We start from the raw sequence: 13,711 nt of genomic DNA, 5'->3' as shown, positions 1-13,711 counted from the left end.
TGCTATGATTGCATCTACTCATCTCAACAGTTTTCCCTAGTTAGACTCTCTACTCTTAGTAACAGTGGGGATTCATTTAACCTCCCTTTAAAAACTCCAGGCATATTGCTCCAAACAGGTTATCATGAAGCTTTAAAGTTGATGTGGAAAAAAAGAAAGTTCTATCTTGCAATTCACCAGACCTCTTTTAAGTCACCTGTTGTTATGAAATGCCCTGTGCATGAGGAAAGAGCCTTTCCTGTTCGCATATTGGTTGGATATGGTTTAAATAGGTGGACTACAAGGTGGATAGAAAATCGTCTGAAATGACAGATTCAAAGTATGGACGTCAATAGTGTGAAGTCCAAGACTCTCTTCTTGGCTCACCCCAGTGAGCCTTGGACACCAGTACAGATTATGGGTTGACCTGCTGGAAAGCAGCTCCATGGAAAGGGATCTGGGAGTCCTGGTTGACACCAAGTTAACCATGAGCCAGCAGTGTGCCCTTGTGGCCAAGAAGGCCAATGGGGTCCTGGCCTGCATCAGGAGGAGTGTTGCCAGCAGGTCAAGGGAGGTGATTCTGCCCCTCTGCTCAGCTCTGGTGAGGCCGCACCTGGAGAGTTGGGGGCAGTTCTGGGCTCCCCAGTATGAGAGGAACATGGAGCTTCTAGAGAGGGTCCAGTGGAAGGCAACAAAGATGATTAAGGGACTGGAACATCTCTCATATGAGGAAAGACTAAGTGAGCTGGGCCTGTTTAGCCTGGAGAAGACTGAGAGGAGATCTGATCAATATGTATAAGTACTTGAGGGGAGAATAGAGGGAGGAGAGGGCCAAATTCTTCTTGGTGGTGGCCAGTGACAGTACAAGGGGTAATGGGTACAAGCTGAAACACAGGAAGTTCACTCTCCATGAGAGGAAGAATTTCCTTCCTGTGAGGGTGACAGAGCTCTGGAACAGGCTGCCCAGGGAGGTTGTGGATTCTCCCTCTCTGGAGGTATTCAAAACTCGCCTGTGCCCTGTGCTCTGGGTGTCCCTGCTGGAGCAGAAAGGTTGGACTAGATGATCTCTAGAGGTCCCTTCCAACCTCAACTATTCTATGATTCTGTGATGTATATATATTTTCTTCTACCCAAAAAGAATTCTCATTACCAGCTGCTTTACTTCATTTCACAAAATGGCAAGAGAGATTCCATAGAATTAAAAGAAACTTGAAGTTAAAGCTGAAGCTGTCTTTCAATTGGCCAATCCAATAGTTTCTATGTGTGAGCATCTACTATAGGCAGAGAAGGAGGAAAAATAAGTTCTTAAAAGTTGTTTTTTAGAGGTACAGTCTGTTGAATATTTTTAATTCATGCAGTCTGTTAATTCATTTCATTTATTTAAGGTTGTTGTGAATGCACTCTTGGGAGCTATCCCCTCGATCTTGAACGTTTTACTCGTCTGTGTTGTCTTCTGGCTCCTATTTAATATCTTAGGAGTACAAATTCTTGGAAAAAAATTTTGGAAATGCACACTCAAGGCTGGTGGAAATATTAGTCTAATTAATAATAAAAATGACTGTTACACTTACAACGGAACCTGGGAAAATGGTCTTGTAAACTTTGATCATGTTGGAATGGGATACTTGGCACTTCTTGAAGTGGTAAGGTCAAAAAAAAAAAAACATGTTTAGTTTTTTTTTTTTTTTTCACAAGAAAATATATTGTACAGTCTTGCTCTATAACTCATATTTACTTGCTCATATACTTACGCATATAACTTGCTCTATAACTCATATTTATCTTACAAAAAGGTTTTTTTTTTTTTTTGGTTTACATTTTTTTTTAAGATAATGGACTGCTTGATTGCTCCTAAATGACACTCGCATATGCAGATGCACGTGCATGTTTGTGTTAAAATAAAGCTTTTTTTTCATGCCTTTTCAATTTGCTTTTAATTTTAGTAAGCATACTAAGTCTGAAATAATCTGCATGTCACTGAATTTAAAGTTCTCATTTTCTTTGAAGTAAAAATCAGATCTGGACAGGATTAGAGAGAAAATACATAATTCAGTTTATTTATAAGTCTGTATTTTCTTTTTATGTAAGTCATGAAGCATTAGGATGTGAAGATATCTTTCTTCGGTATCTTTCTAATACCAAAATAAGGGAGGAAGCACTTGTTTTTTCTGATGACTGCTATTCTTATGTCTTATCTAAATGTAATTCTTTTACATTACAGAACATCGTCCAAAATGTTCTAAAATTCTGCAGAGTTGTTAAAAACAGCTGGAGGGAACCATTTGCTGTTTGCCTTAGAATTTGTCTTCCTTTCTTTAGAATATATTTTCTAAACTGAAACTTTTACTGCTTTTTTTTTTTCAAAATTTAATTTGCAAAGCACTTGTAAAGCAACATTTTTAATAACACATTACTCATTTTTTTGTATAATTCCTAACACATTTATATTTGCTCTACCTAATCATAATTTTTAATTAAAAAAAAAAATTTACTGAGAGAAGCTTTTTTTTTAGGCAACCTTTAAAGGTTGGATGGACATTATGTATGCAGCAGTGGATTCACGTAAGGTATAAATTAAATTGTCTTCCTTATGCTTTTCTACTTTCCTTCTTTTATCCATACAATTCATTTTTCAGTTTCTTCTGCAGTATCAAGACAGATATTCAAGGAAACAAGTCAATGAACCAATAGCCCTTGGAATAGCCAATCCCCAGAAATTAGGCTAAGGTGAACATAATAAAAATAGAGTATTTGATACAAAACCCTGCTATATCATGATTGTTAAGAGCAAGATTCTGCATTTCTTTTACATATCTGTTCTGGGAATAGAGTTCAAGGAAAGGTCCTACAGGGACTGTACTTCTGGTGCAAATTCCCTTTTTTAAATGTGTGATAGTAACGGTAAAACTGCATATACATTTAGCAGTTATTTCTGCAGATTTTCATCTCTATATTTGGTATACTTACTTTTTCTTCCCCGTTTCCATGTTCTGTATCTCTTACTAAGTAACTTTCTGTACTTTTTAATTTTTGTATGTTTGATTAAATCACAGTTTTCTCTTTCCTTTGCCTTATTCATTCAAGCACTATATGCTTGAATCTAGTAGCTAATAATTAAAAATGAGATTTTTTTCCTTGTGCAATTGCTAATAGTGAATTTAAAATTGTATCTTGTCTGAATTATTGCTATATGTATGGTACTTCCCCAAATAGCTTAGTCTAAGTTGATTTTCTAATCTAGACATCCACAGCATCACTTCCAATTATAACTGTTCTCTATACTACTTAAACTGTAGAATTTGCTAGAGCTACATTCAGCAATACATATTCATTTATAACCGTCTTTACGAATAGCAACAGTACAGTACAAGGCAATTGTTCTTCTTGTACATATAAATAAAGTTTTAAACATTTTAAAATAATCTGACGTTCCTGGTAATAATTTTTTTTATTACAAATTGAAAATTTCAAAGTTGATATTACCCCATGGTTTTCTTGTGGTTTTTGTTTGTGTGTTTGTTTTTAACAGATAGATGAACAGCCAAAGTTTGAATGCTTCTTAAGCATGTATATTTATTTTGTGGTTTTCATTATATTTGGATCTTTCTTCATGCTGAACCTTTTCATTGGAGTGGTTATCAGCAATTTTAACCAACAAAGGAAAAAGATAAGTATCGCATGAAGTAATTCAGAGTTTCTTGTAATGACATTTTTATTAAGCACATACTAGTTTGACATATAAATGCCTCACATTTTTAGATAGCATTTTCACTGGAGGAACTATATACTTAAATTAAAAATTTTAGAGATAAAATAGAAATCTTCTACCACATTCTTAGCCAATATATCTTGCTTTTCTTCTGAGCTTTTCGTAATTCACCTCTAAGTCCCATTTTCATGCCAAACCCTTAATCCTTCCTGAGTAGGAGGAAAGAGAGGGTGTTTCCACAGGCTGTATTATATAACAGATTTTAAGGAGCTACTCATAGTTGCAGAAATAGATAGCAATAATACACAAAAGAAATTCTTTTGTTCTCCGCATTTAAACAGAGAAAAAAAAGGGGGAAGGAGTTGAGGAACAATACCCCAACTTCAATTTAATAATTTAATTTTATTAAAAGACGTCCCCACAAGTGGGAACAATGTTGATTTTTTTGTTGTTGTTTTCTTTATTTGTTGTTTCTTGGGGATTATAAAAACTTTGGTTTTTATACCAAAGAACAATGCTCTTGTGGTTGAGGAAATGGACTAAGGAACATGCATAGGACTAGACAAACATCATCAAAACCTGATCTGCTCCTTAGTATACATCTTTTCAAAGAACAAAGTAAAAAGGAAAAATATTTTAGCAAATGTTTTGTCTCTGAGCTATCTTATCACAAGCTGTTCATACTTACAACAGCTGTGACTTTTTTAAACAAACATGCTGCTGTTTCTTTAGCTGAGTGCTTCAGTGTGAACAACAATTCTTTCTCTGTACTTAGGTGGAAAAGATCTGTTTTTGACTGATGAACAGAAAAAGTACTATAATGCGTTAAGAAAGCTTGGATCCAAGAAACCTCAAAAACCTATCCCAAGACCACAGGTGAGACCTTCCTAATAGAAAATTTATAGATGTTGATCATATTTAAATCAAGTAGTTAGTCATCTGGATATGTACATAAAGCTAAAATACACATATGAGCTCATAATCTTCCTTATTACATTTAGTATTCTTTATAATTTACTCCATTTTTCTTAATGCAGTCTTTATGTTGAGTATTAATTAAATACAATTTACAACCTATTTCAGCCTATTCAATTTTATAGCCTGTTCAATATTTATAGAAAGTTTGTATTGAGTATTTGCTCTTCTTAAGATGATTTTGGTTAGTTTGGTTATTGGAAAGTAACTAAAGGCATTCCCAGTGCCTTTTACTTAATTTTAAATAATCTTATGCTTGTTTACTATTCTTAATTGGGATTGTGCATACTAAAATATTTGCTTCAGTAAGTGTTTGTATAAAAAGCGCAATCACAATATACTCTGAATGTTTTCCCACTGTATAACTTTTTCTACAGAAATGTGGTTGCATTGTAACTGAAAATACTCAGCAGGGTTTCACATTTTTTCTTTGAATGTCTACAAGAATCACGTAAAATGTTTTTAGCTGCTTAAAGTTCCTTTGTTAATTTTATATTCTCTTACATTCAACTCCTAGGCACAAATTACTGATTAATATTTGTACCTACAGTAGATCTTAGAAGTAGCATTAATCAGTACTTGTCTTTCTCAACAGAATGTGTTCCAAGGATTTCTTTTTGATATTGTATCACACAAAACATTTGATATTACTGTTGTGATTCTCATCTGTCTAAATATGGTTGTTATGATGGTAGAAAATGAGAGTGAAGACATCAAGAAAGTTCTTAATAATATCAACCGCTTTTTTGTGGCCGTATTTACTGGGGAATGTATCCTAAAAATACTGGCCCTAAGACATTACTTCTTCACGTGTGGCTGGAACATATTTGACCTAGCTGTTGTGATCCTTTCACTCATTAGTAAGTATAAACTGTTATTAAAGCAGATGATAATGTTTCTTACGAATGCTAAGCCAAAAGTCAATATGAAATAACCATTTATGTATATTGGAAAATTGAATTATGGGTCCATTGTACTTTTTCAAATATTTTAAGTGGTTTCTTCCTTATGTATTGTGTTCTCTTATAGGGTACCAAAAGATAAAAGGATTTTCATTTTTTTTGATTAAATTCTATCTATACTTTTTATTAAGTATATAAGAGAATAGCAATTTAATTAATGAAATCATTTCTTCTAAGTCATTAGGGTTGGATTTTCCAACCATAGTGATACTATGATCCATTGCAATGTAGTCTTGATGCTTTTCTACCTTCAATTTACATTAGATTAATTATTTTTTTTTCACAGTAAAAGGAAAATTAGGTTGAATACATTTGTTCAAAAAGTAGGAAACATTTACTGTATTTAAAAGGGCTTGCTATTTTAGTAAGTCAGATTCTCAGAGCTGAGCTCGAAAGTTCAGCAATACTGAGTTGCCTACAATGTTTCTGGATATAGGCCACAACTTGTGAATGTAGAAATTGTTATTAAAACAGGCTGATTTATTTTTCAAATTAGACTAAGTCCCTATCACCTTCAATTTACAAAAATATTTGTAAAATAAATAGATTTATTCCCCCAAATTACAGAAATTTGAGAGGATGGCACAGCATTTTCTTCCTTTTTCATTTTACAAAAGGCTACTACTTTGTGAGAGCTTTGTGTCAGGAAAAACTCCAGAATAGTCCTGTCCATAATCATGATACTTGTTTAACATTTAAAGCTATTCCATTTTGTTTTTCTTTTCCTAAAGTCTTGCATGGGCATTTAGAGTACTGATAACTTTTTTACTGATAGCAGCATAATGTGATCAGTATCAATTTTAACATTGGAAATATAGTCTATAACAAAAATACATATATATGGTATTTTCACTGGTATGACTTCACCAAATTTTGCTTTCTTTTCGCTTCAAAGGTATTGGACTTTATGAAGTCATAAAATCTTCCTTCTCTCCTCCTCCCACACTTCTGCGAGTTTTTCGCTTGGTGCGAATTGGGCGAATCCTGCGATTAATTCGAAAAGCCAGAGGAATTAGAACTCTCCTTTTTGCATTACTCATGTCCCTTCCTGCTCTGTTCAACATTGGTCTTCTGCTTTTTCTGGTTATGTTCATTTATGCTATTGTGGGCATGACAAACTTCGCCTGTGTTGGCTGGAAAGGTGGGATTGATAATGTTTTCAACTTCCAAACCTTTCAGAACAGCATGCTCTGTCTCTTCCAAATTACAACATCAGCTGGCTGGGATGGGCTTTTGAGCCCCCTGTTAAGCTCTTCTAATTCATGTGCTCCCAACTTAAATTTAACGAATAGGAACAATATTAGTTGTGTGAATAAGCCAGTTGGCATTATGTATTTTGTAAGCTATATCATTATATCGTTTCTCATTGTTGTAAATATGTACATAGCTGTCATTTTAGAGAATTTCAGTGTTGCCACTGAAGAAAGCACAGATCCTCTCAGTGAGGATGACTTTGATATGTTTTACGAAGTCTGGGGTAATTTTGATCCTCAGGCAACACAGTTTATTGAATATTCTGCTCTTTCAGACTTTGCAGATGCTCTGGCAGAACCCTTACGCATTCCAAAGCCAAATACAATTCAGCTCATATCAATGGACCTCCCTATAGTTAGTGGGGATAAGATCCACTGCTTGGATATCTTGCTTGCTTTCACTAAAAGAGTATTAGGAGAAACTGGGAGTTTGGGTGATCTAGAGGTACATATGGAGGAAAAATTTATGGCTGCCAATCCATCTAAAGTTTCCTACAAGCCAATAACTACTACCCTTAAAAGAAAACAAGAGGAGGTATCAGCTTGTGTTATTCAAAGAGCCTTCAGGAGATATTTGGTGGAGCGTTCTTTGAAGCATGCGTCTTTCCTAAACCGCCTTACACGTTATAACAGTGCTGTCTTTGGAGAAGCAAAACATGAGAAAGAAGGTCTCACTGCATCAATGCTCAGTAAAAATGATGGTAGGAAGCTAGATAAATCACAGTCTACATCTTCTATATCTCTCCCTTTATTTTATGATGGTATTGCTGAAATAGACAGTGATAATGTGGAGACTTAAGATTGCCCCTGCCTGCATTTTAGATTTTAATTTTTAGATTAAACTAATATCAGCTATTTTCAGTTGAGAAAATCTTTTGATTCTCAGCTCATAATGTCCTAAGCTTACAATAATTATGGTAGACTTTAAGTATTGTGATTGCTCGGTTTTGCAAATGCTGCTCAAAATGAGTAAAATTTGAACATATTGGAGGAAAATCAAACTATGGATTTTTTATTTTCTCAACTACCGGAGTCAGTTAATTTTTACACTAGCCATTTTTTGTATTCCTTGATATTTGTATGTTTATAGGAAAATCTGTGCAAGATCAATTATAACTGTAGTGTGATTAATAAGCACAAAAAGCTGTAGAGATAAAGCCTAGTTTGTATGAGTTAATTGAAAGTTTTAATGTAACATACTTATTTATAGCAATATATTCCTGTATATTTGGTTTGAAGAATAATTGGTTATTGTAGCCAAATGAAATAATTACTGCAATTGCTGTAAAGGAAATTACTCAAGAAGACAGTTAAATGTAATTAGCCCATAATTTTCAGATTGTCTTCCTCGTAGAGCCTTTGGCAGGATTTGTTCATACTTAGGAATTTTTCAGCTGTCTTTATTTATGCACATAAATGGATTTAGCAAATCATCCTTAAGTGCCTGTGCTTGAAAGCTGTGTGTAACTTGTTGTCTGTATTATTCAGTGTATGAAAACCATGATGGCGATGATCACTAAAATTAAAGGAAATTGTGCTGGGTGTATTGTTTCCAGAAAATCTTGGAGATAAATATACAATAAAATTCATCATTATACTTTTAAGTAAATATCATAGAAATTATTACTTGGTAATCTGAAAAAGAGTTCATGGTATATCTTAAGAGAAAACATTTAGAGGTAGTATTTCTTTTTTTCTAGAGTGTCTCTGAAAAAAAATTTAGATATGAACAATGTGTATTAAAGTTACTTTTACTGTTTTTTTTTTCTCCTTTATCCAGTTTGGTCAGGTGAAATGGCCTTCAAACCATTAGCGAAATAGAACTGTTTTAGATTCTGTAATAAATAATTATGATACATGTGTATTTTTGTCTGTTTTGTGAGAGGCACCTTAGTTTTCATTTTCTTTTCATATAATGTTTCATTTTCTTTTAAGATGTAATGTATAATTAGAGCCAAATTAACCTTTTTTCTTTTTTCTTTTTCAAAAGATAACAGGAAAAGCAAGATGCTCTTTTTTGGTGTCATTTCATTTATTCAATAATAATAAGACATTAAAAGATGACTTCTACAGCTATCATCAAGTGTAAGCTATTTGTAGGAGAAATAAAGACCTGTCAAAGCTGACTCAGAGCCAGCAGAGATAATGAGTTTAGATATGGGACTGCAGGAACTGGCTTTATTACTTCCAGAAACAGCTTGTGTTCAGAGAAAGCCTAAGTCCTGAAAATATTTGAAAATAATTCAGAAAATTATAGTCAGAATGAGCAGCGTGGGGCAGCGTGACTCGTGTCCTGCACAATTTGCTTTTGCACTAGTGATGCACAATGTTGCTTTTGAGGTGAAGCTGTTTATTTTGGTGTTGGTTGGCATGAGCAATCAGCTTTTGTTCAACAGACAGTTACCATTAGATGGCAGTATTTGCTATGTTTTAAAATATGGCTATATTTTAAAATATGAAGCGGATGTCACACTTGTGCACTTCACATCATATTAAATTAATTGTAAATAACGTAGGAAGTAATGGCATAACCCACTTAATTTTTTTTTTCTGTCATAAGCTCTGAATTAGCCACAGCTCTCTTTCCCTCAATGTCTTCTATTTTTCAGATATAACAGATTGACAAATTTTAATGCTTCATGTTGAAGTACTGCCTGCTATTAACATCTGTCTTCCTACTCAAGCAGATCTTCCAGGGGATTGTTTCAAGCATATCTATATAGCACTATAGCTATATATAACTAAATGTTAAGAAAGTTTTGCAAGATTTGTCCTTACCTATTGGAAAAAATGGAAAGACTGGAAAAATGATATGAGAGAACTGAACAGTAACAATTTTTTATTAAATATCAGTATTTTTTCCTAAAGCTAATCTGTACTTTACAATTTAAACTGATGTTGTTTGAGTAAAACAGCAGATGCTACATCTTAGTGCAGAATTATAAAACCTTCAAAAAAGAATGCCTTATTTCCTTTGTAGGAGCTGTTGTTCAGAAACTTAGTACTTCTTTAGTACTTTTTTAATTTTAGAAACATGCACAGGAAATCACCACAGCACGTTACAAGTTCAGACTCAAACTTTTACAATTATTTAAGCATTGAAATAACTATACTGCATGATTGCACTATTGCATGTTGAAAGGCAAATGATGATATTGAGCTATTATAGCTTCTTCATGCTTGAACTGCCCCAAAGTTAGTTCACCTGGAGCAGAAACTTAAGGAGATTTAAGGATATTATATAGTGAATATATATAGCTGATTACATTGAATAGGTGGAAGTTTCTGAAAAATCTGCTACCTGAAGCTGTGAATTTCTCCAGGTATAATTGCCTGGACATATGTGAACTTGACATGATGGTCAATCAAGCATGGAACACAGTGGAAGAATATTCCTCACGATTTGTGAGGTCTGAGATTAAATCAGGGGGCAGCACAAATAAATTAATGTTGTAACTCTCCAATTAGGAAACACCATGCATGTAAAGCTACCAATAATGTCAGGCCAAGCATACATGCAATATATATCATTACTATATTATTATTTTATTATATTATATATATATATAATATATATTATATATTATATATATTATATATATTATATGTATATATCATTATTATTATATATATCATTATTATTATATTACCCTTTATCAGGTTGCCTTTGTAGAAATATTTAGCAATGACCATTGGTAATTAAGGCTTTTTTCCTACTTTTATATCATGCTGTCTCCATGAAGAAAGACTTGATGAAAATTTTCTAGAAAGTGCCCATTTACTTTCTGCAATTTTTTTTTTTTAGTCACTGCTAACTTTGCAAGATCTGTACCATTCATCAGGAGAAGAATACCACAATTAATTAAGTTATCCCAAGTTATATTCCAGAAGCAGCATCTCTTCATTTTGTCTTTTCCCTGAGCCTGCCAAAAGTTGCTGTTCTTTATAGAGAGGCCATCTGCAACTTCAGTCTCCAAAGCCAAGGTAAAAATTAGCGGAGTGGATCTTACTGATCAGAAGATTCTCTGGGAATAGAGAGCTATTAAAGTGTTCATGCCAGATGTGGTTCTCTTTTGGAATGATGCCTTGGGAGTTGACTAGGTGTCTTGTAGTTACTGAGGGTGAAACCTAATTCAGCAACTGTTTTGCTATCCTTTCAATCTCCCAGTTTGGGGTAGATTTCACTCCAGTGCCCTTCTTTGTGATTTCCCAGTCTTACTGTATAGCTTAAGTTTAGTATATATCTACTAAGCCTGAGTTAATAAAAGCCCTTGCAGAGGCTGTCTGCTGCAAACCAAAGCTTTTTTTTTTTGAATGTTAGCTATCTTGATTCTCGTAGCTAGATAAGCATTTGGAAGGAAGAACTATTTGTACTTTATTCCATCTGTCTCATCCCCTTTTTTTTCTCACATCCGAGCAGAGGAGGTGGTTTCTCCAGCTAATTCATAGGTTTGGTTTGGTTTTCAGTTATTATAACTTTCCAATTAATGAATTCACAAATCAGTTATTAATATTTCTTAGTAGCATTATCAAAATAAATCATTGCCCACCTTGCATTTCATTCACACCAAGGATGATACAGAAACCGAACAGGAAATTAGCTGAAGAGCATACTATTAATAATCCCATTACCCAAGTCACTTATCACAGTATCTCATCACAGATGCAAGATAAAGGTAGGGAAATGCTACCGATTCTGATGGCTAATGGAACAACAGCATAATGTTCTTTCCCATTTGTTATTCAGATGTATCATCACTTTCTTTCTGAAAGAGATATTACAAAAACAAAGAGTGGAACAACCACAAGACCAGATTGTTTGGAAGCAGCTTACACAAAAGGAAGCTTGAGCAGGAAATAGTAGTTAGAAAAAGATTGAAAATGAATGGGAGAAAAAAAAAGGAGGAACTTTGTGAAGGGAAGGTCTATCATCTGGTGTGTCGAATACACACTTCAGGAACCACTGGCAGTCACGTAGTGCATGCTAAGCATTATAACGCTGATATCTGTTGTGCTTTCACAGCATTACAGAATCACAGAATGGTTGAGGTTGGAAGAGACCTCTAGAGATCATCTAGTCCAACCCCCTGCTCCAGCAGGGACACCCAGAGCACAGGGCACAGGGCGGCATCCATGCGGGTTTGGAGAACTCCAGAGAAGGAGACTCCACAGCCTCCCTGGGCAGCCTGTGCCAGGGCTCTGTCACCCTCACAGTGCAGAAGTTCCTCCTCACCTGGAGATGAACTGCCTGTGTTTCAACTTATTTCTATGACCCCTTGTTCTGCCAATTTCCACCACTTGGCTCCTTCCTCCCTACATTCCCCCTTCAGGTACTTATACATCAGATCTCCTCTCAGCCTTCCAAAGACCAAAAAAAAAAAAAAAAAAAAAAAAAAAAAAAAAAAAAAAAAAAAAAAAAAAAAAAAAAAAAAAAAAAAAAGAGGAGTTCAGTGGAGGGCCAGCATGATGATGAAGTACGTGACGTTTAGAAGAAAGATGAAAGGTAAGTTTCTTCAGTCTTAAGAAGAGACTAAAGCGTGGACCTTACTTTGACTTTAACTACTAATCAGCAGTTATAGAGGAGTTAGGACCAAATTCTTCTTAGAAACACACAGTGATGGGGCTAAACATCAACATGCACAAATTGCAACAATGGAAATTCCAATTAGAAAGTAGGAAAAAAAGACATAGGGTGAATAAAAGCTGGAGGAGGTTGCCCAGAAATGTTGTGGAATATCCATCCTTGTAGAGATTTAAAATCTGAGTGGCCAAGACACTGAGGATTTAAAATCTGAGTGGCCAAGACACTGAGGAACTTGGTCTAACCTCAAAGTAGGATCTACTTTTGAAGATGGAGTTGTCTTAATTTGGGTTAGGCGGCATTCAAAAGTCCCTTGCAAATTGAATTACTCTTTTATTCTATGACAGTAACTGCACACTTTTTAAACCTATTATGGCCAACCAGGTCTTGAACAGCTCTTTGTATTATCTATGAGTCTGAGTCTATGCCAGGTGATTTCAGGAATGCAGATCTATTCTCTCTGTTCAACAGGGTGACAAATTATAGTGTGCAAATTAACAAGAGATTTCTTATCTATCCACCCCTGAGAATCTTGTGGTCTTCTGTAAACTTCTGTCATATCATGTCAGATTTCTTTCTGATAATTTCTTTGGTACCACCATCCATTACAAGTATTCGGATAAAGATATTGAGTGGCTTTAGAGCTGAATGTGGTGGCACAAGTTTAGGCTCTTTGTTCTGCCAATTCCAGAGAAAATATGTGAGGTCACCAACTTAATAAGTGGTTTTATCGATCTACAGAAGCTTTTTGAAAGTACTAGAGAGAGGTTTTGGCAACCCCTCAGGAAAAGTATATCTACTTGGGCAAGACTGTTGCAATCATCTGCTTCATGGTTTCATGGAGCTAAGACAAGACAGACCAAGCTACTTTTGGTAATAGTCATTACCTTAATGCAGAGCTGCAAAAGTTGTGGGCAAACTGTTTCATGTTCTCTCCAGGATCCAGCGACAATGGATATATGCAGGAGGATTTACAGATTAGAGTATTCATAGGTTAGAATTGCCATGACGACCCAGCCTCTCTTCCTGTGCAAACATTTTTTAGACTCTCCCCAAAGATGAATTATAGTGCTTAACAAGATCAACTCTTGTTTGCGTTTTCTAGATATTAACAAATTTCTTGAAAGGAAGCGAGTAGAATCAGACTGGTCTTATTACTGCATGTCTTAGTGTTCTCTGCTTGATGTATCAGCAAAGAATTTATATGACTACCCCCAACAATTTATTTTTTGTGGCTACATCTGGGAAAACT

General features: G+C 34.7%; 1 protein-coding gene across 1 annotated transcript in view; it reads left to right on the top strand.

The window, feature by feature from the left end:
- Window positions 1-7,677, top strand: part of LOC112958092 (sodium channel protein type 5 subunit alpha-like) — a 30,742-nt gene extending 23,065 nt beyond the window's left edge. The window contains 6 exon segments of the mRNA XM_026051899.1: window positions 1,365-1,622; window positions 2,493-2,546; window positions 3,509-3,650; window positions 4,464-4,564; window positions 5,259-5,523; window positions 6,521-7,677. Of these exon segments, the coding sequence (XP_025907684.1) occupies window positions 1,365-1,622; window positions 2,493-2,546; window positions 3,509-3,650; window positions 4,464-4,564; window positions 5,259-5,523; window positions 6,521-7,677 (1,977 nt within the window).
- Window positions 7,678-13,711: the final 6,034 nt, after the last annotated feature.

The sequence above is a fragment of the Nothoprocta perdicaria genome, unplaced genomic scaffold (assembly GCF_003342845.1).
Source record: "Nothoprocta perdicaria isolate Ctin4 unplaced genomic scaffold, notPer1 scaffold_80, whole genome shotgun sequence".
NCBI classification, from domain to species: domain Eukaryota; kingdom Metazoa; phylum Chordata; class Aves; order Tinamiformes; family Tinamidae; genus Nothoprocta; species Nothoprocta perdicaria.
This window is presented reverse-complemented; position numbering and strand designations above follow the sequence as displayed.